The 26,857-nt window shown below is 45.8% G+C and overlaps 3 protein-coding genes across 3 annotated transcripts; 1 reads left to right on the top strand and 2 right to left on the bottom strand.

Moving 5' to 3' along the window:
* Window positions 1-3,641: 3,641 nt before the first annotated feature.
* Window positions 3,642-6,582, bottom strand: LOC131821802 (histone H2B-like; the record flags this gene model as incomplete). The annotated part of the gene is made up of 2 exons (XM_059158127.1): window positions 3,642-3,903; window positions 6,542-6,582. Coding segments are annotated over 2 exons (303 nt in total), but the record flags the coding sequence as incomplete, so codon positions are not given.
* A 3,588-nt stretch (window positions 6,583-10,170) lies between these two features.
* On the bottom strand, window positions 10,171-10,575 carry LOC131821801 (histone H2B type W-T-like). Its single transcript, XM_059158126.1, has one exon. The coding sequence runs from the start codon at window positions 10,573-10,575 to the stop codon at window positions 10,171-10,173; it is 405 nt and encodes a 134-aa protein (XP_059014109.1).
* A 770-nt stretch (window positions 10,576-11,345) lies between these two features.
* On the top strand, window positions 11,346-18,290 carry LOC131821800 (histone H2B-like). Its single transcript, XM_059158125.1, has 3 exons — window positions 11,346-11,723; window positions 17,514-17,540; window positions 18,064-18,290. The coding sequence occupies exons 1-3, from the start codon at window positions 11,346-11,348 to the stop codon at window positions 18,271-18,273; spliced, it is 615 nt and encodes a 204-aa protein (XP_059014108.1). The 3' UTR covers window positions 18,274-18,290.
* Window positions 18,291-26,857: the final 8,567 nt, after the last annotated feature.

Raw genomic sequence — 26,857 nt, 5'->3', positions numbered from 1 at the left:
TACAACCCAAGTGGAGGAATAGAGAACTGGTCCACTGGGGTTATGGAAATTCTTGCGGTGGAGGTATGGTGATGATGATGGTACTATAACAGCCATACCATTAACTGAGATCCAGCCACTATTACTGAGTTCCTCTAGACATTGTCATATTTCTCTCAATCCTAAAAATAAAACACACACACACACACACACACACACACACACACACACAACTACTGTGATCCATAACACTCTCTTCCTACTCACAGACCAGTATCCCCTTTCCTTGAAAGAGTACCCTATTTCTATCTCCATTCCTCATCTACCACTCACTCCTCAACCCACCGCAGTCTGGCTTTTCTTTCCCAACCCATCACTGCCTCTTCCGGGACTCTAGAACCTCTGCTCTCATCCATCTTCACATATTTATTCAGCAAATACTGAGTCCCTACCGGTGCCATACATGGTTCTCACTCCTGATATACGGCAGCAAATGAGACAAGGTCTCTCTTCTCAGGAAGTTCCCATTCCTGGCGTGATTCAAAGATAATAAGTAAGGAAAAAAGGGAACAGGCTGTAAACAATATAATTCCATGGAGAATGAAATAAGTAAATATAATATGTATGTATATTATATTAATATGTAGATAATGATTACAATTTTTCTATTATAATAATATGTTTATTATAGATGTATATTTATACATATATATATTTATATACATGATGAGGGAGAGAGCAATATTTTAGACTAGGTGGTTAGGAACACCTCAATGCAAAAGTAACAAGCAAGGGAAAATAAAATCCCAAAATGACTGTATTAACCAGTTCTAATAAGAATTGAGCATGAAGGGCCACCTGGGTGGCTCAGTGGGTTAAAGCCTCTACCTTTGGCTCAGGTCATGATCCCAGGGTCCTGGGATCGAGCCCCACATCGGGCTCTCTGCTCAGCAGAAAGCCTGCTTCCGCCCCTGTTCCCCGGCCTGCCTCTCTGCCTACTTCTGTTCTCTGTCTGTCAAATAAATAAATAAATAAATAAATAAATAAATAAATCTTTAAAAAAAAAGAATTGAACATGAAGATCGGCTAAACTGTTTGTAAAGTAATTTTTGTGTGAATTTTAAAATATGACAAGAATGTAACATGCGAAAAAAATCCAAAAGCAAACAACTTTTGATATCAAGTGGAGCCCAATTCCAATACAGGACATTTGGGCATAAATGAACATTCTAGAGCATGCATGTAATGAGAGGGAGAAGGGAAGGAACATCCTTGTAGGCTGACCTTGATTTAACATCAGTAGACTGCCAATAAAAAGGGGTACTTTAGTCGAGCATACTCTTATTCATAAACTCGAGGGATTTTGGAAAAGCAAAAATTGGATCTGCTGACTGAGTGCTCTCCAACGCACTTTAGTCCATGATGGAGAATATCACTAACAGCGGGGCACATGATGGTCATACCCTCAGAATAGATACTGTTATCAGGGTGGAACCTATTTGAGCACCTTCTAAAGGTAGGTAGAGCAGAAAGCTCCAGGCAGCACACACATTGACATTTTTAATCTTAGTCAGGGCATCTTGGCGCCCTTCTTGTGAGAAGATGCAAAATCACTCAAATCAGGGACTGTGACAACAACTCCTTTTTAAGAGAGAGGAATGAGTTGGAGAATGAAGTAGGGTGATTAGCGAAAGGCTTGCATTTCCACGAGGTTAAGAAATAGATGTGAATGCTGATGAAACTAGGAGTCATGAAAGAGCTCAGATGAACTTGCAGCTTTCAGATCACTTCTGATTGGGGAAGGTAGGCCTAAACGACATCAGCAAACAAACCACACGATACGTATCTTCAGGCTACAGACTTTTTTGAAGTGCCTCCAGTGAAGGGGTTCCCTTCCACAAATTTAAGGGAATTTTAATATTGAAAAACAAATCTATAATTTACTTAAATAAACCAAGAGAAAATAGTGTTCTCACTGGCTGCTGAAGCTACTTGGAAAGGGCATCTTTGATATCTAATAAGTTACCTGAAATGGCTTAGAAAGCCAAAACTGTTATCCTGAGCACATGGATCTCAAACAAAATCTTAATACCATCTTTGCTGATGAAATGCTACTATCATTCATATTAGAGCCAGAAAGTGACCAGAAAGCTTCTTATCAACATTACAGTCGAAAAGTGTTTGCAAATATGTGGAAATTAAATTATAAAAAGATTTAAATACTACAAGAAGAGCCTATATAGGTTTAGTTGATCTGATTGCACTGCAAAAGAGTAAATATAGAGAACATCTTTGTCTTGGAAAACATTACACACTTAAAAATAAACAGGAACCTCCTCCCCCCAAAAAATAGATAAATAAAATGAACAGGAACCTTCACAGACTCTAAGCAAATGCAAACTGAAGTCAAGCATGGCTTTTTTTTTTTTTTTCTTAAACTCACAGACACATTTGTAGTGTCTATTCCAGACATACAGTTGATACCAAGACTTTGATTGAGTGAATGAATGAGCCATATTTTCAATCTCTAAGTAGTAAGAATGGTGGGGGTGGGGGGGACGAGACTAAGAAGATGACTAATTTAAATGAGAGGTGGTAAGAAGTAACCTAATACAGTTTCCTTAAGCACCAGGAAAATTATTTCAATTGTATGGCTTTTCTCCCCATTTTCTTACGGGCCTTGATGGAGAGTGCGGATCTCCTGCTTTCAAGCACTGATCTTGCACTTACAAGGTTTGTGACTCCGTGCCCTCTGGACCTGAGTTTCTTCTGTGATAAACTAGGTATAATAGCATTGTTGTAAACGCCGGATAAAACAGTACCTGTAAAAGTCCTCTGTAAACGAAAAACTAGTGTATAGGGCTAGGGTGATAGTATCACAGATATGACAGTATACTGCTTTCTCTGCTATTGAAATAAAAGACCTGATAAACAAAACAAAACAAAACAAACAAAAAATAAACAAAGGGGAACTGCCAAAGCTCTTATGTCAGTAATATCTGGCAATATTCACTGCACAAAACATTGAGACAGAAGTTTTCATAAATTTATTGCAGAATGCATTTAAAAACTGGAATAAGAACCCATGATATCATGTTAACAGCATAAATTTCAAATGCACATGAAAAATATTGTTCTCTATAAAGGGATCGAGGAGATTGACCTTGCCTCAGATATTTAAAAATCTCTTTAATAACCCACCTAAGAGAGGTCAGATGGATTCTTATATCAGCTTCTGCACTTTATCGGTTGCCATATCACCCATAAGGAACCTCTGGAAAATTCCCCACATGCTCATGAGAGAATGAGAAAGAAAAGGGTAACATCACTATAACAAAAATAACACCCCTCCCCCCCCCACTGAGGCCGCCCTGCAGAAATAACTAACAGAAATGAGTGTTTGGGAAACCCAAGAAATGCCGCATGGTTAAGGAGAGCCCACAGCTGTCCAAGGAATAAAGTGCACTCCAATACAGATTAAAGTAGTACTGATCCTGTTTTGGTCAAAGTAAAAATGCTGTAAATATCCACAGAATGCCGCATCAAGAACAAAAACTATAGAGTTTGTCCCACTTTTTAAAGCTACAGGTCTGTCCCGCCAAGTAAGGTGGTTCTGAAAAGAGCCTTTGATTTGCGAGGTGGTCAGGCGGTCCGGAGGCAGCTCACTGGCAGAAGGTGTACCTGAGGATGGCTTTGGTGGCCTCGGACGCGGTGTGCTTGCCAATCTCCCCGGGCAGCAGCAGGTGCACGGCTGTCTGGATCTCCCTGGAGGTGATGGTGGAGCGCTGGGTGGAGCGGGCCAGGCGAGAGGCCTCGTCGGCGATGCGCTCGAAGATGTCCTTGACGAACGAATCCAAGACGCTCACGGCCTTCTTCGAGAGGCTCAGGCCCTCGTGAACCTGCTTCAGAACCCTGGGGAAGTAGGTGGCGAAACTGTTGTGGGAGCAGCAGTGGCGGCGGCGGCGGCGGCGGCGGCGGCGGCGGCGGCGGCGGCGGCGGCGGCGGCAACATTGGCCCCTCGGCGAATTCTGCTTCGGGCCCTTCGGGTCAGCTTCTGTGGGCTTCTCCCCTGTGCCCAGGCTTTCCTCCCGAGAGTTCTCACAGCCAGGCTCCGCCATGTGGGGCTCGCCTTTCCCACGCCCCAGAAGGAAGGACAGTGGTGGCTGCGGGGGAAGGAGGGGGGGGGTGCGCTGGCCCGTTTATAGTCGCTGCGCTTCCTGACGTCACGGGCAACCTCCATACCTGATTGGACCAAATGCAAGGCAGGAAAGCGGGGCTCTATGCCAGGCCGTGTCGCCTCTGATTGCATACCCTTGAACGTGACATCACATCGGACAGTCAGAGAGGGAAATCCAGTGCCCTCTAAACTCCTTGGGACCTCGGTCAGAAAATCTTTCAAACATTCCACTTCGTTGTGCATTTTGTCTGCTGGTTTTCAACCTCAAGACAGTAACAGATCTTAGAAGACTCATGTTTTTATTGCAATACTTTATATTCCACGTCATTACCTTATTTCCGATAAGCAGTAAGTGGCATTGGATCAGGATGTGCTAGAAACCAGGATGCTCTGGAGACCCAGAGTCAACGTGTCCACCTGTACTCTGGAAAACGTTCCCTGGGTACTTGAAAACAATGCGTATTCTGCTGCTTTCGGATGGAATATTCTGAACATATCTGCTAAACCCATCTGGTCCAGTGGGTCATTCAAAGCCATTGGCTCCTTGTTGATTTTCTGTTTAGACCACCTGTCCATTGATGTAACTCAGGCCTTAAGGTCCCCTACTACTATTGTGCTATTATCGATTAGTTCCTTTGTGCTTGTTATTCACTGTTTTTATGTATTTGGGTGCTCCCACGTTGGGTGCATAAATATTTATAATTCTTATAGCTTCTTCTTGGAGTATCCTCTTTATTACTATATAGTGTCCTTCTTTGTCTCTTGTTAGAGTCCTTTTTTAAAAAATTGTGTCATGTTAGTCACCATACAGCACACCATTGGATTTTGATGTAGCGTTCCTGATTCATTATTGCAGTGTAACACCCAGTGCTCGTCACAACACGTGGCCTCCTTAATACCCATCACTGGGTACCCCCATCCCCATACCCTCCTCCCCTCCAAAGCCCTCAGACTGTTTCCCGGAGTCCACGGTCTCTCATGGTTCGTGGCCCCCTCTGAATCTCCCCACCTTCAGTTTTCCCTTCCTTCCTCTAATGTCCTCCGTGCTATTCCTTATGTTCCACATATGACTGAAACCGTTAAGGTCCAGTTTGTCCGATACAACTATCGCTACTCTGGCTTTAGTTTGACATCCACGCGCATGATAGGTGTTGCTCCATCCTCTCACTTTCTTTCCAACCGTTGGTGTCTTTAGGCCTAAAACGAGTCTCTTGTAGGCAGCATATAGATGGGTCTTTTTTTTTTTTTTTGATCCATTCTGTCACCCTATGTCTTTTGATTGGAGCATTCAGTCCATTCCCATTCAAAGTAATTATCGATAGATATGTATTTATCACCATTTTATTAACTGTTCCGTGGTTGCTTCTGAAGAGTTTCTCCGATCTTTTCTTGTCTTTCTCTCTTTCATGTTTTGCTGATTTTCTTTAATGACATATTTGGGTCCCGTTCTCTTTATTCTTTGCCTATTTATTAGTGGTTTTTGATTTGTGGGTGCCATTAAGTCTGTGTATAACCTCTTCTGCACAAAGCAGTCTATATTAAGTTGGTCACTTAAGACTGAACCCATTCTTGGCTCCTCTCCTCCTCATGTTTTTGGTACATGTTGTTACATTTTAGTGTTTATTTATTTTTATTTTCATTTTTCGTAGTGAGGGAGAGAGTGGGGAGGGGAAGAGGGAGGAGGGGCGAGAGAGTCTGAAGTGGGTTCCATGCTGGCCGTGGAGCCCAATGTGGGGCTGCATCCCACAACGCCAAATCATGACCTGAGCCGAAATCAAGAGTCAGACACTCTACCGACTGAGCCACCCAGGCGCCCCCACGTTGTTACATTTTAAATCCTTGTATTCTGTGAATTCTTTGACTGGCTTTTTACCAGAATAGTCAATTTTTAGTGCTTTTGTGGGTTTTTTTTCCCTACCTTGATACTGTCACTTTGGGTCTCTCGACTTTCCACACAGAGTCCCCTTTACTACTTCCTGCAGGGCCGGTTTAGTGGTCACAAACTCCTTTAGTTTTCGTTGGTCTGGGAAACTCTCTATCTCTCCTTCAATTCTGAATGGCAGCCTTGCTGGAGAGAGTCTTCCTGGCAGCAGATTCTTGCCTTTCAGCTCTCTGCATGTATCATGCCACTGCCCTCCAGCTTGCAAAGTTTCTCTTGGAAAGTCTCCCGCTAGCCTTACGGGCTTTGGCATTCCCTTGTAAATCACTGTCTTCTTTTGTCTTTCTGCTTTTCAAATTTTCCTTTTCGCCCTATTTCGCTGATTTAATTCGAGTATGTCTTGGCGTGGTCTGTTGATTTTTGTGGCAGTTCTCTGTGCCACCTGGATCTGGATGTTTGTTTCCGTCCCCAGTTTAGGGAAGTTTTCAGCTATTATTTCTCCAAATAAGCTTTCTGCCTCCTTTCCTCTCTTCTTCTTCTTCTTCTGGGACTCCTAAAATGTGAATGTTATTACATCTGATGGACTCACTGGGTTCCCTAAGTCTATTCTCGTTTTGGGTAATTCTTTTTTTTTATCTCCATTGTTCGGCTTGATTCCTTTCCATTACTCTGTCTTCTAGGTCACCAATTCATTCCTCTGCTTCTTCCATCCTGCTGTTCATTCCGTGAAACGTGTTTCTCATTTTGTTTACGGAGTCCTTTATCTCCGTTATGTTACCCCTTATCTCTGTGTTAAGGGTCTCACTCGTGTCTTCCACTCTTTTCTGAAGTTCAGTGAGTATCGTCACCGATCATTGCTTTAAATTCTCTAGCAGAGATGTTACTTGCATCTCTTTTGCTTAGATCTCTGGCCGTGGCCTGGTCCCGTTCTTTTGTGTGGGATAAAGTTCTCTGTCTCCTCATTGTGTCTGCTTCTCTGTGTCTGTTCCTGCATGTTACAGAAGCCAGCTACGTCTTCTGCTCTTGAAAGTCGTGACTTTGTGAAGAGGTAGTCCCAGAGTGCCCTGCAGTGCTGTGTCCCCTGTTGATCAGGACTTGTCACTTCAGGAGAGTATCCTATGTGTGTCGCTTGTGCCCTGCTCTTGTGTCTGAGTCGGTTTCCTTTCAAGGCAGTCATCTGCACTGACTCTCTGCCTGTTGTGGGCTGTGCTTGTTCTCTGTGGTGTTACCGGGACCCAGGGAGGCCAGCTCTGGGGACGGGGTGGGACGGGCGTGCCCACCAGGGAACTTGGGAGCAAAATTTGCGTGGGGCCACTGGTCCTCTGCCGGATTCCCCCAAGTGCTGTGGTGGCTGGGCCTGTGTGTGGAGTTGGCCAGGGGCATGAAGCTGGATGTGGCTAGAGGCAGTGGCTGGGTACAGCTGGGCCCCACCCACAACAGTGGCTGTGGGTGCACGGCTGGGAGAGGCACCGCTGCTGGGCACGGTTCAGTGGCTGGGCAGGGAGGCAGCTGCACACCCGGTGGCTGGGTGGGGCATGCACAGCTATAACAAATTCTGCCTTGAAACCCCCACCCCCAGGGCTGAGGCCAACAGGCTTGGAGTGGACAAGTCCTCAGGAGAACTGGGGGGCATGGCACACTGCTAGCGGGTTAGGTAGCAAGTGTCTGTGCAGTGCACAGACGGCCTTATGTTTATGCTGCGGGGCACAGGAGGAAAATGGCACCTGCAGCTCCTTCCTGCTCAGAGAAGTCCCCCACCACGCTCCAAAATCAGTATGAACAGTTCTGTCTCCCGTTTGCCCCGGGCATCGTGTAAACTGCCATTTTTATGTTGCTTCTCCACACGGGCTGCTCTCTCTTTAAGGGTGGCGACCCAGCTGTCACTCTCCCTCCTGGCTTGCTCAGCTTGCTGAGACAGCTGACTTTCAGAGCTCCAGGCTCCGACTCCCACTGGTATTCAGACCCTCTAGTTCCCACAGCCGAACGGTATGGGTATTAGTCTCCTCCGTGTGAGTTCCCTGGTGCGAGCGCCCATTTCTCTGCCCTCCCTACATGTTCCTGCAGGCAGCCTCTCTCCACATTTCTGACCTTCCTAAGCTTTCAGATGCAGCTTCCTCCCTATATTTAGCTGTGGGGTTCGTTCTTCCAGTCGTTGGGTTGCTCTCTGGTTTATTGACTTGTTGTGGATGATAACGAATTGTAAACGTGGGACAGGGTGAGCTCAGTCTCCTCCTACTCTGCCATCTTCCCAAGCTCCTCTGGATTCCCATTCTTAAAACGACTTTTTAAGTAAAACGATATGTATGAGACCAATGTGCATGAATAACTTTGAAAAACCTCTGTAAGTCATGTGGACAGAAAGGGCATTTTGAACCGGCAGCAATTAGCATGACGGAAATTAAGAGACTGTGAAACAGAATGTAATTTTTCTAAATGGTCCACAGGCCTTTCTCTGAAAAAGCATATGGCTCTGAAAAGAGCCTGTGGCTTCAAATATTTAGTTGCCCATGTAAATGGCAATTTCTAGGGACCACCCACAGGGATTTACTGGCCCTTCATTTTATGGTAGCTTTCCTTGAGTATTTATGCAGCAGGCCCTCCATCCCTTTTCATATCCCTTTGGATTTATCTCTCTTCTGATGGGACTCAAGAAAAGGTCGGAGTGCTGTCCATTAGCTAGCGTTTGTCTCACCCTTTGGCTCAGAGTGACACCTTTCACAGGCTTCTACATTCAAGTCACAGGTTATTTCGAATTTATTTTAAATGTCCACATGGGATACATAGCAAACATGATGAAATAGTGGGTTTTAGTGCAACTCATAACAAACTTCAAAGCACCGAACCCCCCCCCCAACACCCCCACCCCCCCAGTGTGTTCTCTCTTCACAGATATATAGGAAGCTAGAACTCAGTTAAAGGCAAAGCACTCGGATAGTCACCAACTACCTTGAAATTCAGCATGTACCTATAGGAAAAGGAAACAAGAAAGGAAGGAAGAAAGAAGAAGGCAGGCAGGCAGGAAGGAAGAAAAGGAAAGGAAAAAGAAAAAGAAAAAAGCAAACCCAAGCCTAGCCCACGTACCAAGAAGAAAAAACACAATGGGTATTAAAGGGCATTACCATTATCTTAAGTCCCCCTACCCATCCAATCACCTGACGTAGAGGAAGGAGTCCTCTTAGTGCTCTTAATCGCCAAACAGCCTCCTCTTATTTTGATGCAAAGCAATAGGGACATGTCCCACTGTGACATGGGCATGTTTGCCCTTCAACAACCCCAGTTCAAAGCAAGAGCTTCAGCTGGAGTCCACAGGCAGACAGACACCACCACCACCTTCCCCCTCAATCTCTAGGCGGTGCCCCGTGTCACAGGAAGGCTGTTATTGGTTCAGCTATGGTCACCCCACCACCCTTTGGGCCAATGGTCGTGGATCCTGTGCCACCAGATGCTTCTTGGCTGCTTCTAGCGGAGGCTGGTAGCACAGCGGCTCTCATTGGAGAACCCCGTCATCCATGCTTAATTGCAGTTCAGGAAGACTTTTGTGTCAAAAGGGAAAGATGACAGAAGCAGGTTAAATTCAAAAGAAGTAAAGTAGGCCTATCAGAAGGTCGGGAGCTTGAGTAGGGCATGAGTCTAGATTCAGTTTTCTGCACAGTGTTTGGGTCCTCTTTTATGTAATTAACTGAATTAGGTTGAGGGGCTACGTTGAGCGAGTGTGAATGGGGTAAGTGTGAGTTCTGTATCTGCTACAGCCCTTCACTTGTTGCTATATCAAAAAATCTCGAGAGGACACTACTCTAGGCAAGGAGGAGAAGGAGAAGACCAAAGACAAGTAAAATTACTGTGGACCCAGCTGTGACAGTAAAGAGTCCTGAAGGGGCTGACCTGAAGGAACGGGCAGTTCAGGAAAGTGACGAAATGTGATAGGGCCAAGGAAAATCATAACAGACGGCACCACACACATATATTAAAGTGGACTTGCTCACGGTTAAAAGGGCTTTAAGAATGGGCAGAATGGCCCAGGCCAAAACGCCAGACTTGGTGGCACTCTGGAGAGTTACAGGTCTTTCTGGGCCAAGTGAGGTGGCTCTGAAAAGAGCCTTTGGTTTGCGAGGTGGTCAGGCGGTCCAGGGGCAGCTCATTCGCGTCTGTTGAACCTGATGACAGCCTTGGTGGCCTCGGACACGGCGTGCTTGCCAATCTCCCCGGGCAGCAGCAGGCGCACGGCTGTCTGGATCTCCCCGGAGGTGATGGTGGAGCGCTGGGTGGAGCGGGCCAGGCGAGACGCCTCGTCGACGATGCGCTCGAACATGTCCTTGACGAACGAATCCATGACGCTCACGGCCTGCTGCGAGAGGCTCAGGCCCTCGTGAACTTGCTTCAGAACCCTGGGGAAGTAGGTGGCAAAGCTGTCGGGGCAGCGGCCACGGCGGCGCCTGCGGCGCCTTGGCTGCTCCTGCTTTGGACTCTTCGGGTCCGCTGCCATTGGCTCCTCGGTGCCCAGGCTCTCCTCGGAAGAGGTCTCACAGCCAGGTTCAGCCATGTGGGGCTCGCCTTCCCGACAGCTCAGAAGGAACGGCACTGGCAGCGGTTTGCGAGGCGCTGGTTCACTTATAGTCGCCGCGTTTCCTGACGTCACTCGCAAGCCCTATCTGATTGGACTAAATGAAATCCCAGGAAGCTGGTCACCGAGCCAAGTCTCCTCAGATCTGATCCAGGCCCTCGAGCTTGACATCGCGTCTATTTGGGCTCTGCGCTGAGATTGGAGCCTGCTTGGGAATCTTTCCCTCTGTCTTCGCCACTCCCCCTTCCCTCTGTTTTTTCTCTCTCACATTCTAAAAAGAAAAAAAAATGTTTCAAATTTGGAAATCTGAAGTAAACTAACCCTTTACTTCTGATTCTTGACATCTTGATATCTCCTCAGTCCGTGTGGTAATTAGGCAGCCTCTAAATTTCTCATGATGGGCACCAGAAAAATGTTGAACATTCCATGTAAAGGTATCGTTTACTCAGTGAGAGCCGAAAATTGTGCTGTATTTCATAACTCTGGATCGTAACCCCACCACTAGAGGTAAACTACATCATCATACGGAATGTCTGATTCCCACACGGACTGAGGAGATCTCAAGCTCGAGGGCCTGGATCAGATCTGAGGAGACTTGGCTCGGTGACCAGCTTCCTGGGATTTCATTTAGTCCAATCAGATAGGGCTTGCGAGTGACGTCAGGAAACGCGGCGACTATAAGTGAACCAGCGCCTCGCAAACCGCTGCCAGTGCCGTTCCTTCTGAGCTGTCGGGAAGGCGAGCCCCACATGGCTGAACCTGGCTGTGAGACCTCTTCCGAGGAGAGCCTGGGCACCGAGGAGCCAATGGCAGCGGACCCGAAGAGTCCAAAGCAGGAGCAGCCAAGGCGCCGCAGGCGCCGCCGTGGCCGCTGCCCCGACAGCTTTGCCACCTACTTCCCCAGGGTTCTGAAGCAAGTTCACGAGGGCCTGAGCCTCTCGCAGCAGGCCGTGAGCGTCATGGATTCGTTCGTCAAGGACATGTTCGAGCGCATCGTCGACGAGGCGTCTCGCCTGGCCCGCTCCACCCAGCGCTCCACCATCACCTCCGGGGAGATCCAGACAGCCGTGCGCCTGCTGCTGCCCGGGGAGATTGGCAAGCACGCCGTGTCCGAGGCCACCAAGGCTGTCATCAGGTTCAACAGACGCGAATGAGCTGCCCCTGGACCGCCTGACCACCTCGCAAACCAAAGGCTCTTTTCAGAGCCACCTCACTTGGCCCAGAAAGACCTGTAACTCTCCAGAGTGCCACCAAGTCTGGCGTTTTGGCCTGGGCCATTCTGCCCATTCTTAAAGCCCTTTTAACCGTGAGCAAGTCCACTTTAATATATGTGTGTGGTGCCGTCTGTTATGATTTTCCTTGGCCCTATCACATTTCGTCACTTTCCTGAACTGCCCGTTCCTTCAGGTCAGCCCCTTCAGGACTCTTTACTGTCACAGCTGGGTCCACAGTAATTTTACTTGTCTTTGGTCTTCTCCTTCTCCTCCTTGCCTAGAGTAGTGTCCTCTCGAGATTTTTTGATATAGCAACAAGTGAAGGGCTGTAGCAGATACAGAACTCACACTTACCCCATTCACACTCGCTCAACGTAGCCCCTCAACCTAATTCAGTTAATTACATAAAAGAGGACCCAAACACTGTGCAGAAAACTGAATCTAGACTCATGCCCTACTCAAGCTCCCGACCTTCTGATAGGCCTACTTTACTTCTTTTGAATTTAACCTGCTTCTGTCATCTTTCCCTTTTGACACAAAAGTCTTCCTGAACTGCAATTAAGCATGGATGACGGGGTTCTCCAATGAGAGCCGCTGTGCTACCAGCCTCCGCTAGAAGCAGCCAAGAAGCATCTGGTGGCACAGGATCCACGACCATTGGCCCAAAGGGTGGTGGGGTGACCATAGCTGAACCAATAACAGCCTTCCTGTGACACGGGGCACCGCCTAGAGATTGAGGGGGAAGGTGGTGGTGGTGTCTGTCTGCCTGTGGACTCCAGCTGAAGCTCTTGCTTTGAACTGGGGTTGTTGAAGGGCAAACATGCCCATGTCACAGTGGGACATGTCCCTATTGCTTTGCATCAAAATAAGAGGAGGCTGTTTGGCGATTAAGAGCACTAAGAGGACTCCTTCCTCTACGTCAGGTGATTGGATGGGTAGGGGGACTTAAGATAATGGTAATGCCCTTTAATACCCATTGTGTTTTTTCTTCTTGGTACGTGGGCTAGGCTTGGGTTTGCTTTTTTCTTTTTCTTTTTCCTTTCCTTTTCTTCCTTCCTGCCTGCCTGCCTTCTTCTTTCTTCCTTCCTTTCTTGTTTCCTTTTCCTATAGGTACATGCTGAATTTCAAGGTAGTTGGTGACTATCCGAGTGCTTTGCCTTTAACTGAGTTCTAGCTTCCTATATATCTGTGAAGAGAGAACACACTGGGGGGGTGGGGGTGTTGGGGGGGGGGGTTCGGTGCTTTGAAGTTTGTTATGAGTTGCACTAAAACCCACTATTTCATCATGTTTGCTATGTATCCCATGTGGACATTTAAAATAAATTCGAAATAACCTGTGACTTGAATGTAGAAGCCTGTGAAAGGTGTCACTCTGAGCCAAAGGGTGAGACAAACGCTAGCTAATGGACAGCACTCCGACCTTTTCTTGAGTCCCATCAGAAGAGAGATAAATCCAAAGGGATATGAAAAGGGATGGAGGGCCTGCTGCATAAATACTCAAGGAAAGCTACCATAAAATGAAGGGCCAGTAAATCCCTGTGGGTGGTCCCTAGAAATTGCCATTTACATGGGCAACTAAATATTTGAAGCCACAGGCTCTTTTCAGAGCCATATGCTTTTTCAGAGAAAGGCCTGTGGACCATTTAGAAAAATTACATTCTGTTTCACAGTCTCTTAATTTCCGTCATGCTAATTGCTGCCGGTTCAAAATGCCCTTTCTGTCCACATGACTTACAGAGGTTTTTCAAAGTTATTCATGCACATTGGTCTCATACATATCGTTTTACTTAAAAAGTCGTTTTAAGAATGGGAATCCAGAGGAGCTTGGGAAGATGGCAGAGTAGGAGGAGACTGAGCTCACCCTGTCCCACGTTTACAATTCGTTATCATCCACAACAAGTCAATAAACCAGAGAGCAACCCAACGACTGGAAGAACGAACCCCACAGCTAAATATAGGGAGGAAGCTGCATCTGAAAGCTTAGGAAGGTCAGAAATGTGGAGAGAGGCTGCCTGCAGGAACATGTAGGGAGGGCAGAGAAATGGGCGCTCGCACCAGGGAACTCACACGGAGGAGACTAATACCCATACCGTTCGGCTGTGGGAACTAGAGGGTCTGAATACCAGTGGGAGTCGGAGCCTGGAGCTCTGAAAGTCAGCTGTCTCAGCAAGCTGAGCAAGCCAGGAGGGAGAGTGACAGCTGGGTCGCCACCCTTAAAGAGAGAGCAGCCCGTGTGGAGAAGCAACATAAAAATGGCAGTTTACACGATGCCCGGGGCAAACGGGAGACAGAACTGTTCATACTGATTTTGGAGCGTGGTGGGGGACTTCTCTGAGCAGGAAGGAGCTGCAGGTGCCATTTTCCTCCTGTGCCCCGCAGCATAAACATAAGGCCGTCTGTGCACTGCACAGACACTTGCTACCTAACCCGCTAGCAGTGTGCCATGCCCCCCAGTTCTCCTGAGGACTTGTCCACTCCAAGCCTGTTGGCCTCAGCCCTGGGGGTGGGGGTTTCAAGGCAGAATTTGTTATAGCTGTGCATGCCCCACCCAGCCACCGGGTGTGCAGCTGCCTCCCTGCCCAGCCACTGAACCGTGCCCAGCAGCGGTGCCTCTCCCAGCCGTGCACCCACAGCCACTGTTGTGGGTGGGGCCCAGCTGTACCCAGCCACTGCCTCTAGCCACATCCAGCTTCATGCCCCTGGCCAACTCCACACACAGGCCCAGCCACCACAGCACTTGGGGGAATCCGGCAGAGGACCAGTGGCCCCACGCAAATTTTGCTCCCAAGTTCCCTGGTGGGCACGCCCGTCCCACCCCGTCCCCAGAGCTGGCCTCCCTGGGTCCCGGTAACACCACAGAGAACAAGCACAGCCCACAACAGGCAGAGAGTCAGTGCAGATGACTGCCTTGAAAGGAAACCGACTCAGACACAAGAGCAGGGCACAAGCGACACACATAGGATACTCTCCTGAAGTGACAAGTCCTGATCAACAGGGGACACAGCACTGCAGGGCACTCTGGGACTACCTCTTCACAAAGTCACGACTTTCAAGAGCAGAAGACGTAGCTGGCTTCTGTAACATGCAGGAACAGACACAGAGAAGCAGACACAATGAGGAGACAGAGAACTTTATCCCACACAAAAGAACGGGACCAGGCCACGGCCAGAGATCTAAGCAAAAGAGATGCAAGTAACATCTCTGCTAGAGAATTTAAAGCAATGATCGGTGACGATACTCACTGAACTTCAGAAAAGAGTGGAAGACACGAGTGAGACCCTTAACACAGAGATAAGGGGTAACATAACGGAGATAAAGGACTCCGTAAACAAAATGAGAAACACGTTTCACGGAATGAACAGCAGGATGGAAGAAGCAGAGGAATGAATTGGTGACCTAGAAGACAGAGTAATGGAAAGGAATCAAGCCGAACAATGGAGATAAAAAAAAAGAATTACCCAAAACGAGAATAGACTTAGGGAACCCAGTGAGTCCATCAGATGTAATAACATTCACATTTTAGGAGTCCCAGAAGAAGAAGAAGAAGAGAGGAAAGGAGGCAGAAAGCTTATTTGGAGAAATAATAGCTGAAAACTTCCCTAAACTGGGGACGGAAACAAACATCCAGATCCAGGTGGCACAGAGAACTGCCACAAAAATCAACAGACCACGCCAAGACATACTCGAATTAAATCAGCGAAATAGGGCGAAAAGGAAAATTTGAAAAGCAGAAAGACAAAAGAAGACAGTGATTTACAAGGGAATGCCAAAGCCCGTAAGGCTAGCGGGAGACTTTCCAAGAGAAACTTTGCAAGCTGGAGGGCAGTGGCATGATACATGCAGAGAGCTGAAAGGCAAGAATCTGCTGCCAGGAAGACTCTCTCCAGCAAGGCTGCCATTCAGAATTGAAGGAGAGATAGAGAGTTTCCCAGACCAACGAAAACTAAAGGAGTTTGTGACCACTAAACCGGCCCTGCAGGAAGTAGTAAAGGGGACTCTGTGTGGAAAGTCGAGAGACCCAAAGTGACAGTATCAAGGTAGGGAAAAAAAACCCACAAAAGCACTAAAAATTGACTATTCTGGTAAAAAGCCAGTCAAAGAATTCACAGAATACAAGGATTTAAAATGTAACAACGTGGGGGCGCCTGGGTGGCTCAGTCGGTAGAGTGTCTGACTCTTGATTTCGGCTCAGGTCATGATTTGGCGTTGTGGGATGCAGCCCCACATTGGGCTCCACGGCCAGCATGGAACCCACTTCAGACTCTCTCGCCCCTCCTCCCTCTTCCCCTCCCCACTCTCTCCCTCACTACGAAAAATGAAAATAAAAATAAATAAACACTAAAATGTAACAACATGTACCAAAAACATGAGGAGGAGAGGAGCCAAGAATGGGTTCAGTCTTAAGTGACCAACTTAATATAGACTGCTTTGTGCAGAAGAGGTTATACACAGACTTAATGGCACCCACAAATCAAAAACCACTAATAAATAGGCAAAGAATAAAGAGAACGGGACCCAAATATGTCATTAAAGAAAATCAGCAAAACATGAAAGAGAGAAAGACAAGAAAAGATCGGAGAAACTCTTCAGAAGCAACCACGGAACAGTTAATAAAATGGTGATAAATACATATCTATCGATAATTACTTTGAATGGGAATGGACTGAATGCTCCAATCAAAAGACATAGGGTGACAGAATGGATCAAAAAAAAAAAAAAGACCCATCTATATGCTGCCTACAAGAGACTCGTTTTAGGCCTAAAGACACCAACGGTTGGAAAGAAAGTGAGAGGATGGAGCAACACCTATCATGCGCGTGGATGTCAAACTAAAGCCAGAGTAGCGATAGTTGTATCGGACAAACTGGACCTTAACGGTTTCAGTCATATGTGGAACATAAGGAATAGCACGGAGGACATTAGAGGAAGGAAGGGAAAACTGAAGGTGGGGAGATTCAGAGGGGGCCACGAACCATGAGAGACCGTGGACTCCGGGAAACAGTCTGAGGGCTTTGGAGGGGAGGAGGGTATGGGGATGGGGGTACCCAGTGATGGGTATTAAGGAGGCCACGTGTTGTGACGAGCACTGGGTGTTACACTGCAATAATGAATCAGGAACGCTACATCAAAATCCAATGGTGTGCTGTATGGTGACTAACATGACACAATTTTTTAAAAAAGGACTCTAACAAGAGACAAAGAAGGACACTATATAGTAATAAAGAGGATACTCCAAGAAGAAGCTATAAGAATTATAAATATTTATGCACCCAACGTGGGAGCACCCAAATACATAAAAACAGTGAATAACAAGCACAAAGGAACTAATCGATAATAGCACAATAGTAGTAGGGGACCTTAAGGCCTGAGTTACATCAATGGACAGGTGGTCTAAACAGAAAATCAACAAGGAGCCAATGGCTTTGAATGACCCACTGGACCAGATGGGTTTAGCAGATATGTTCAGAATATTCCATCCGAAAGCAGCAGAATACGCATTGTTTTCAAGTACCCAGGGAACGTTTTCCAGAGTACAGGTGGACACGTTGACTCTGGGTCTCCAGAGCATCCTGGTTTCTAGCACATCCTGATCCAATGCCACTTACTGCTTATCGGAAATAAGGTAATGACGTGGAATATAAAGTATTGCAATAAAAACATGAGTCTTCTAAGATCTGTTACTGTCTTGAGGTTGAAAACCAGCAGACAAAATGCACAACGAAGTGGAATGTTTGAAAGATTTTCTGACCGAGGTCCCAAGGAGTTTAGAGGGCACTGGATTTCCCTCTCTGACTGTCCGATGTGATGTCACGTTCAAGGGTATGCAATCAGAGGCGACACGGCCTGGCATAGAGCCCCGCTTTCCTGCCTTGCATTTGGTCCAATCAGGTATGGAGGTTGCCCGTGACGTCAGGAAGCGCAGCGACTATAAACGGGCCAGCGCACCCCCCCCCCCCTCCTTCCCCCGCAGCCACCACTGTCCTTCCTTCTGGGGCGTGGGAAAGGCGAGCCCCACATGGCGGAGCCTGGCTGTGAGAACTCTCGGGAGGAAAGCCTGGGCACAGGGGAGAAGCCCACAGAAGCTGACCCGAAGGGCCCGAAGCAGAATTCGCCGAGGGGCCAATGTTGCCGCCGCCGCCGCCGCCGCCGCCGCCGCCGCCGCCGCCGCCGCCACTGCTGCTCCCACAACAGTTTCGCCACCTACTTCCCCAGGGTTCTGAAGCAGGTTCACGAGGGCCTGAGCCTCTCGAAGAAGGCCGTGAGCGTCTTGGATTCGTTCGTCAAGGACATCTTCGAGCGCATCGCCGACGAGGCCTCTCGCCTGGCCCGCTCCACCCAGCGCTCCACCATCACCTCCAGGGAGATCCAGACAGCCGTGCACCTGCTGCTGCCCGGGGAGATTGGCAAGCACGCCGCGTCCGAGGCCACCAAAGCCATCCTCAGGTACACCTTCTGCCAGTGAGCTGCCTCCGGACCGCCTGACCACCTCGCAAATCAAAGGCTCTTTTCAGAGCCACCTTACTTGGCGGGACAGACCTGTAGCTTTAAAAAGTGGGACAAACTCTATAGTTTTTGTTCTTGATGCGGCATTCTGTGGATATTTACAGCATTTTTACTTTGACCAAAACAGGATCAGTACTACTTTAATCTGTATTGGAGTGCACTTTATTCCTTGGACAGCTGTGGGCTCTCCTTAACCATGCGGCATTTCTTGGGTTTCCCAAACACTCATTTCTGTTAGTTATTTCTGCAGGGCGGCCTCAGTGGGGGGGGGGGGGTGTGTGTTATTTTTGTTATAGTGATGTTACCCTTTTCTTTCTCATTCTCTCATGAGCATGTGGGGAATTTTCCAGAGGTTCCTTATGGGTGATATGGCAACCGATAAAGTGCAGAAGCTGATATAAGAATCCATCTGACCTCTCTTAGGTGGGTTATTAAAGAAATTTTTAAATATCTGAGGCAAGGTCAATCTCCTCGATCCCTTTATAGAGAACAATATTTTTCATGTGCATTTGAAATTTATGCTGTTAACATGATATCATGGGTTCTTATTCCAGTTTTTAAATGCATTCTGCAATAAATTTATGAAAACTTCTGTCTCAATGTTTTGTGCAGTGAATATTGCCAGATATTACTGACATAAGAGCTTTGGCAGTTCCCCTTTGTTTATTTTTTTTGTTGTTTTGTTTTGTTTATCAGGTCTTTTATTTCAATAGCAGAGAAAGCAGTATACTGTCATATCTGTGATACTATCACCCTAGCCCTATACACTAGTTTTTCGTTTACAGAGGACTTTTACAGGTACTGTTTTATCCGGCGTTTACAACAATGCTATTATACCTAGTTTATCACAGAAGAAACTCAGGTCCAGAGGGCACGGAGTCACAAACCTTGTAAGTGCAAGATCAGTGCTTGAAAGCAGGAGATCCGCACTCTCCATCAAGGCCCGTAAGAAAATGGGGAGAAAAGCCATACAATTGAAATAATTTTCCTGGTGCTTAAGGAAACTGTATTAGGTTACTTCTTACCACCTCTCATTTAAATTAGTCATCTTCTTAGTCTCGTCCCCCCCACCCCCACCATTCTTACTACTTAGAGATTGAAAATATGGCTCATTCATTCACTCAATCAAAGTCTTGGTATCAACTGTATGTCTGGAATAGACACTACAAATGTGTCTGTGAGTTTAAGAAAAAAAATAAAAAGCCATGCTTGACTTCAGTTTGCACTTGCTTAGAGTCTGTGAAGGTTCCTGTTCATTTTATTTATCTATTTTTTTGGGGGAGGAGGTTCCTGTTTATTTTTAAGTGTGTAATGTTTTCCAAGACAAAGCTGTTCTCTATATTTACTCTTTTGCAGTGCAATCAGATCAACTAAACCTATATAGGCTCTTCTTGTAGTATTTAAATCTTTTTATAATTTAATTTCCACATATTCGCAAACACTTTTCGACTGTAATGTTGATAAGAAGCTTTCTGGTCACTTTCTGGCTCTAATATGAATGATAGTAGCATTTCATCAGCAAAGATGGTATTAAGATTTTGTTTGAGATCCATGTGCTCAGGATAACAGTTTTGGCTTTCTAAGCCATTTCAGGTAACTTATTAGATATCAAAGATGCCCTTTCCAAGTAGCTTCAGCAGCCAGTGAGAACACTATTTTCTCTTGGTTTATTTAAGTAAATTATAGATTTGTTTTTCAATATTAAAATTCCCTTAAATTTGTGGAAGGGAACCCCTTCACTGGAGGCACTTCAAAAAAGTCTGTAGCCTGAAGACACGTATCGTGTGGTTTGTTTGCTGATGTCGTTTAGGCCTACCTTCCCCAATCAGAAGTGATCTGAAAGCTGCAAGTTCATCTGAGCTCTTTCATGACTCCCAGTTTCATCAGCATTCACATCTATTTCTTAACCTCGTGGAAATGCAAGCCTTGCGCTAATCACCCTACTTCATTCTCCAACTCATTCCTCTCTCTTAAAAAGGAGTTGTTGTCACAGTCCCTGATTTGAGTGATTTTGCATCTTCTCACAAGAAGGGCGCCAAGATGCCCTGACTAAGATTAAAAATGTCAATGTGTGTGCTGCCTGGAGCTTTCTGCTCTACCTACCTTTAGAAGGTGCTCAAATAGGTTCCACCCTGATAACAGTATCTATTCTGAGGGTATGACCATCATGTGCCCCGCTGTTAGTGATATTCTCCATCATGGACTAAAGTGCGTTGGAGAGCACTCAGTCAGCAGATCCAATTTTTGCTTTTCCAAAATCCCTCGAGTTTATGAATAAGAGTATGCTCGACTAAAGTACCCCTTTTTATTGGCAGTCTACTGATGTTAAATCAAGGTCAGCCTACAAGGATGTTCCTTCCCTTCTCCCTCTCATTACATGCATGCTCTAGAATGTTCATTTATGCCCAAATGTCCTGTATTGGAATTGGGCTCCACTTGATATCAAAAGTTGTTTGCTTTTGGATTTTTTTCGCATGTTACATTCTTGTCATATTTTAAAATTCACACAAAAATTACTTTACAAACAGTTTAGCCGATCTTCATGTTCAATTCTTTTTTTTTTTTTTTTAAGATTTATTTATTTATTTATTTATTTATTTATTTATTTATTTATTTGACAGACAGAGAACACAAGTAGGCAGAGAGGCAGGCCGGGGAACGGGGGCGGAAGCAGGCTTTCTGCTGAGCAGAGAGCCCGATGTGGGGCTCGATCCCAGGACCCTGGGATCATGACCTGAGCCAAAGGTAGAGGCTTTAACCCACTGATCCACCCAGGTGGCCCTTCATGCTCAATTCTTATTAGAACTGGTCAATACAGTCATTTTGGGGTTTTATTTTCCCTTGCTTGTTACTTTTGCATTGAGGTGTTCCTAACCACCTAGTCTAAAATATTGCTCTCTCCCTCATCATGTATATAAATATATATATGTATAAATATACATCTATAATAAACATATTATTATAATAGAAAAATTATAATCGTTATCTACATATTAATATAATATACATACATATTATATTTACTTATTTCATTCTCCATGGAATTATATTGTTTACAGTCTGTTCCTTTTTTTCCTTACTTATTATCTTTGAATCACGCCAGGAATGGGAACTTCCTGAGAAGAGAGACCTTGTCTCATTTGCTGCCGTATATCAGGAGTGAGAACCATGTATGGCACCGGTAGGGACTCAGTATTTGCTGAATAAATATGTGAAGATGGATGAGAGCAGAGGTTCTAGAGTCCCGGAAGAGGCAGTGATGGGTTGGGAAAGAAAAGCCAGACTGCAGTGGGTTGAGGAGTGAGTGGTAGATGAGGAATGGAGATAGAAATAGGGTACTCTTTCAAGGAAAGGGGATACTGGTCTGTGAGTAGGAAGAGAGTGTTATGGATCACAGTAGTTGTGTGTGTGTGTGTGTGTGTGTGTGTGTGTGTGTGTGTGTGTGTGTGTTTTATTTTTAGGATTGAGAGAAATATGACAATGTCTAGAGGAACTCAGTAATAGTGGCTGGATCTCAGTTAATGGTATGGCTGTTATAGTACCATCATCATCACCATACCTCCACCGCAAGAATTTCCATAACCCCAGTGGACCAGTTCTCTATTCCTCCACTTGGGTTGTAAGTTCTCCATCAAGAAAGCATTCTGCTGGGGCGCCTGGGTGGCTCAGTGGATTAAGCCGCTGCCTTCGGCTCAGGTCACCATCTCAGTGTCCTGGGATCGAGCCCCGCATCGGGCTCTCTGCTCAGCAGGGAGCCTGCTTCCCCCTCTGTCTCTGCCTGCCTCTCTGCCTACTTGTGATCTCTCTCTCTGTCAAATAAAATAAAATCTTTTAAAAAAAATACCTGGGTTCTTTCTGTACCATAAAATCAATATAACTTTATAAAAAAAAAAAAAAAAAAGAAAAGAAAGCATTCTGCTGAGCTCTGTCCTTTATAGGATGCGTGGCATCAGGCTGCTTGCTTAATTTCTCTGAAACTTAATGTCCTTTTCTCTTAATTGCACTGACCCACACCTATTTTAACAGGATAAAGGAAGCTAGCGTGACCCCTCTCTCCAAACCCACTCCTGGCAGGAGGCCCAGCCTCCATGGGGCCTGTGTTTTCACGGCAGAGAGGTGCTTGGTTCTGTCAATTCTCCATGGGTCCCGGGCAATTCAATGCTGCTTCTTAATCAAACTCTGACTTAGAGTTGTTCGTTCCAGGCATTGGGAATACAACGCACCACCGATGGGTAACATTTCATGAGGACTTACTGGGTGTCAGGTGTCAGGAGCTTTATATACATGTATTTTTCGTCTAAGAAGCACATAATGCTAAGTATATACTAGAACTATTTCTAAGCACTTCAAACGTGTAACTCAGTTAACCCTCCTAACAGTCCCATGTTCCAGATGGGGGAGACTAAGGCACAGAAAGATGAAGTAAGTTGCTCAGTGTCAATGAGCTAGTAAGCAGTAGAGCTGGGATTGGAAACTAGACCACCTGGCTCTAGGTTTTGGGCCCTCACACCACTACACTGTAAAGCTCCTCGCTTAAGCTTGACAACAGTCCGGTGAAGCTGGTACTATTATTCTCCTCCATTTCCCCCTAAGGCTCAGAGGGATTAGGTGTCTTTCCTAAAGTCCCACAGAGAGTAAGTGGTAGATCATGTTTGAATGAGGTTTGTCTGACTCTTAAACTTATACCGACTTTGATGGCTTGTAAAGTCCTTCCTCTAACAGTTCCGTGCTTTTTTGCTATATGTGCATATCACCTACCCAATTGTTTATTGAATACAGCTGTTTTAAGGAACTTATTTTCAAGATTTTAAAAACATTTTCCTAAGCCATAAATCTGTGACGTCACAGGTGACATGGTATTTGTATATTTTAAATTCACACTAACTAAACTGCGTAACTGTAAAAATAAATAAATAAATAAATAAATAAATTGTGTACCACTTAAACCCAGCTTGTGTGCTGGCAGAGGCACACTTGGGGAGGTATTACATTATTTTAACCCACAGCCCACCCTTCACCTCCAAAGTTCTGTTCAAACCCTCTTTCCTACAAAACCACAGGGGATGTTGGTTTCCTTCCTGGACTCAGAGAGACGCACATTGAGTGGAGTTCCTGGACTGCTCACAACCCAGTGGTCAGAGCAGCACTTGGGTTCCAGTGATGTTTGGTGGGTGGAGGTGGAGGGGCAGTGCCAGGGAATCATTCGTCATACGCAGCAGTGCTGACGAAAACACTGATTAACTCTTTCAGAATGTTTTAGTTTTGCTGCAACACACTGCTGCCTTAGAAAGGAGAAGAGTAGCAGAGTGGGCTCTCCAGTAAAACATGTGCTGAAGAGCGTGAAGTTGCAACGGCTTATGGGCCTGCCGGAGTTGGCAGGATAGCCTTGGACGGTGCTTGAAAGACATGTGAGAGATCTCAACCCACCACAGTTGTCAGTAAAACATGTGTGGCGAGGAGTGTAAAAGCAAGCGACGTACAGCTTTTGTGCCAAGGCTAAAACCTCACTGAAGAAAGGAGTGTGTGAGGGTGCTTAGCAGCCAACAGAGCCCTTGCTATATAACCACTTCACAGGTACGTGGTTGAAGAAAATCAAGCAGACTGTGGAGAGGAAGGCCAGGGCTGGGCGAATGGGCTGACGTGGGAAGAAGCAATGCAGCCCCAAATTTACTGAGTGCTCATTATGCTCATTGTGTCTCTTGTGCTAAGCATTTTACTTCCATCATCTCATTTAATGCTCACAACAACCCTATGAGGTGGGTACTGCTATCATTCCCTTTTTACAGATGAGGAAACACAGGCTCAGGGAACTTCCCTGATGGCACACAACTGGTAAATAATAAAGCTGGGATTTGCACCCAGGTCGGTCTGGCTTCAAAGCATGTAAAACCAGGCCATATCCTGCCGACAGAAATGGATACTTAGGATGTTTCCATTTCTTGGCTATAGTAAATAATGCTGCAAAGAACATGGTAGTGCCCATTCATCGTACCCGCTTTCTGCAGATAAATACCCCAAAGTGGAATTGTTGTGTCATGGGGTACTTCCAATTTTTTGAGGAACCATCCATGCTGTTTTCCAAAGTGGTTGTACCAATTAACGTTCCATACATTACATTAGCAACAGCGCATGAGACTTCCTTTTTCCCTCCATCCTCGCAAGCATTTATTATCCCTTGTCTTTTTGATTACGGCCATTCATTATAGCCAGGTGTGAAGTCTTACCTCCTTGTGGTGTTGATTTGTCTTTCCCTGCTTAGTGATCCGGAAGAGCTTTTCATGTACCTGTTGGGCATCTGTAGGTCTTCTGCGGGAAAATGTCTATTCAGATCTTTTGCCCGGTCTTCAGTCAAGTTGTTTGATTTCTCTTTTTGTCTGCTTTTGAGTTTTGGGAATTCATTATCTATTTTGGATAGTAACCCTTTATCAGATACATGATTTGCTAATATTTTCTCCCCTTCGGTGGGTTGCCTTTTCAATGAAGCTCTACTTGTTTGCTTGCTTGACACTATGGCTAGAGCCCCCATAGTGGAATGGAGAGGTCTCCCAGACTGGTTTTGCCTGTGAACCACCATCTAATCGGCGATGCTGTCAAGGAATGGGGAAGCTGAGATCCCCAAAGCCCTGTTTTTCTCCAAAGTCTGAGATTGCCCCATGTGGGAAAGAACACGGAGTTCCTAAAAGGGAAAGAATATTCACTATGCCTGTCCAATTATTTCAATCAGCACAGTAACTATGCACATGATTTTTCCTTAACCAAAACTCCCAGGAGTGTGTGACAATACACCCTGGTAAGCATCAAAGCCACCCAAAGCGATACGGACCCTGTCTAGCTATATCTGCCCTGAGTTAATGTTGTTCATCATTGCCTCTGTAGAAATTTCATGCAAAAAGAAGTAGGTACCTAATTGACAGCTTTCAGGATTTCAGAAGATTAAATACCTATCTAATGCCCTCCATATGGACCTTACCCCATCTCACATCTGGATACCTTAAGACTTTAACTCAGAAGGAAAGCCATTTAAGAAAAATGGCAACTCAGAGTATTTATACCAACTGACACCATATGAAAGGAAATGGTAACAAATGCAATTTAGGAAGATAGAAAATGATATGGGATGTAAGAAGGAATGATAATAGAATGAACTGGCAAATAGAGGTAAATGATACATTGATGGCATAATATAATTATAGTGATTATGGCAACTGGAAGAAAAAAGTTAACAGGATAGAACTAAAGACAGGATTATGCATCTGTTGGACAAGGCGTTGTGTCCAAGGGGAACACCTGATACCACTCTAGGAAGCATTCCACCATCACCTCCAGAGAGATCCAGATAGCCGAGCACCTGCTGCTGCCACCCAGGGAGGTTGGCAAGCTTGCCGTGTCTGAGGCCACCAACGCTGCTGTCAGGTACACCAGACGCCAATAAGCTGCCCCAGGAGTACTTGACCACACCACAAGCCAAGGGCTCTTTGGCAAGTCCCCTCAGTTGGTGGGAAAAGACCTATAGCTCTCCAAAGTGCAATCCACTCTAGTGTTTGGATCTGTGCCATTCGGCCAATTTTTAAAAATTCTTATTGTGAAAGAAAGGTTAACAACAACAACAAAAATCTTCAGCTCAACTTCATATATGTCTTTAGTGCAATTTGTTATGATTTTTTTTAATCATACTGCATTTTATCACTTTCTTACGTGGTCATTTCTATTAGGTATTTGCCTAGGTCAGTCTCTACAGGGATCTTTGTGGTCAAAACTACTTCCATAATAGTTTTATTTACCTCACGTATTCTCATTCTCCCACCTGTGTACAGTAGTATCATCCAGAGGTTTTTTTTTCCAAAACGTGTGGTGTAGCAACAATTAAAGTGCAATAGCAGCTATAGCAATCACACTTAACCCATTCACACTCCTTTAACATATCCCATCACCCGAATTCAAATGAATACATAAAGGTGGAACCAAATGCTGTGCAGAAAACTCAAACTATCTAGACTCATGCCCTACTCAAGCTCCCGACTTTCTGATAGGCCCACTCTACTTCATTCACATGTATCTGATTCTGTGCCTTGGTTGCCTATCATCTTTCCCTTTTGACACAAAAGTCTTCCAGAACAGCAATTGTGCATGGATGATGGGGTCCTCCAATGAGAGAGGCTGTGCTCCCCAGCCTCCCCTAGCAGCAGCCAATGAGCAACTGGCAGCACGGGATCCAGGGCCTAAAGGGTGGTGGGGTGACCAGAGCTGAAGCAATAACAGCCTTCCTGTGACATGGGGCACAGCCTGGAGTTTGAGGGGGAAGGTGTTGCTGTTGGTTGCCTCTCTGGATGTGGGTTTCTGTTGAAGCTCTTGCTTTGAACCAGAGGGCTTGAAGTGTAAACATGCCTATGTCACAGTGGGACATGTCCCTATCGTTTTGCATCAAAATAAGAGTAGGCTGTTTGGCAATTAAGAGAACTAAGAGGACTTATTCCTCCATCTCAAGTAATTTGATTGGTAGGAGGACTTAGGATAATGGAAACTCACTTTAATACCCTTTGTGT

This window comes from Mustela lutreola, chromosome X (genome assembly GCF_030435805.1).
Source record: "Mustela lutreola isolate mMusLut2 chromosome X, mMusLut2.pri, whole genome shotgun sequence".
Lineage (NCBI taxonomy): Eukaryota > Metazoa > Chordata > Mammalia > Carnivora > Mustelidae > Mustela > Mustela lutreola.
The sequence above is the reverse complement of the archived record's forward strand: the minus strand, read 5'-3'. Positions and strand labels throughout refer to the sequence as shown.

Bases quoted from the DNA above. Each gene is read 5' to 3' on its own strand.
- LOC131821801 (XM_059158126.1), bottom strand. From the start codon at position 10,575: ATGGCTGAACCTGGCTGTGAGACCTCTTCCGAGGAGAGCCTGGGCACC.
- LOC131821800 (XM_059158125.1), top strand. From the start codon at position 11,346: ATGGCTGAACCTGGCTGTGAGACCTCTTCCGAGGAGAGCCTGGGCACC. The intron at 11,724-17,513 runs GTCATCAGGTTC...GTTGAAAACCAG, and splicing joins TGTCCGAGGCCACCAAGGCT to CAGACAAAATGCACAACGAA. The intron at 17,541-18,063 runs GTTTGAAAGATT...AGCCTCTCGAAG, and splicing joins AATGCACAACGAAGTGGAAT to AAGGCCGTGAGCGTCTTGGA.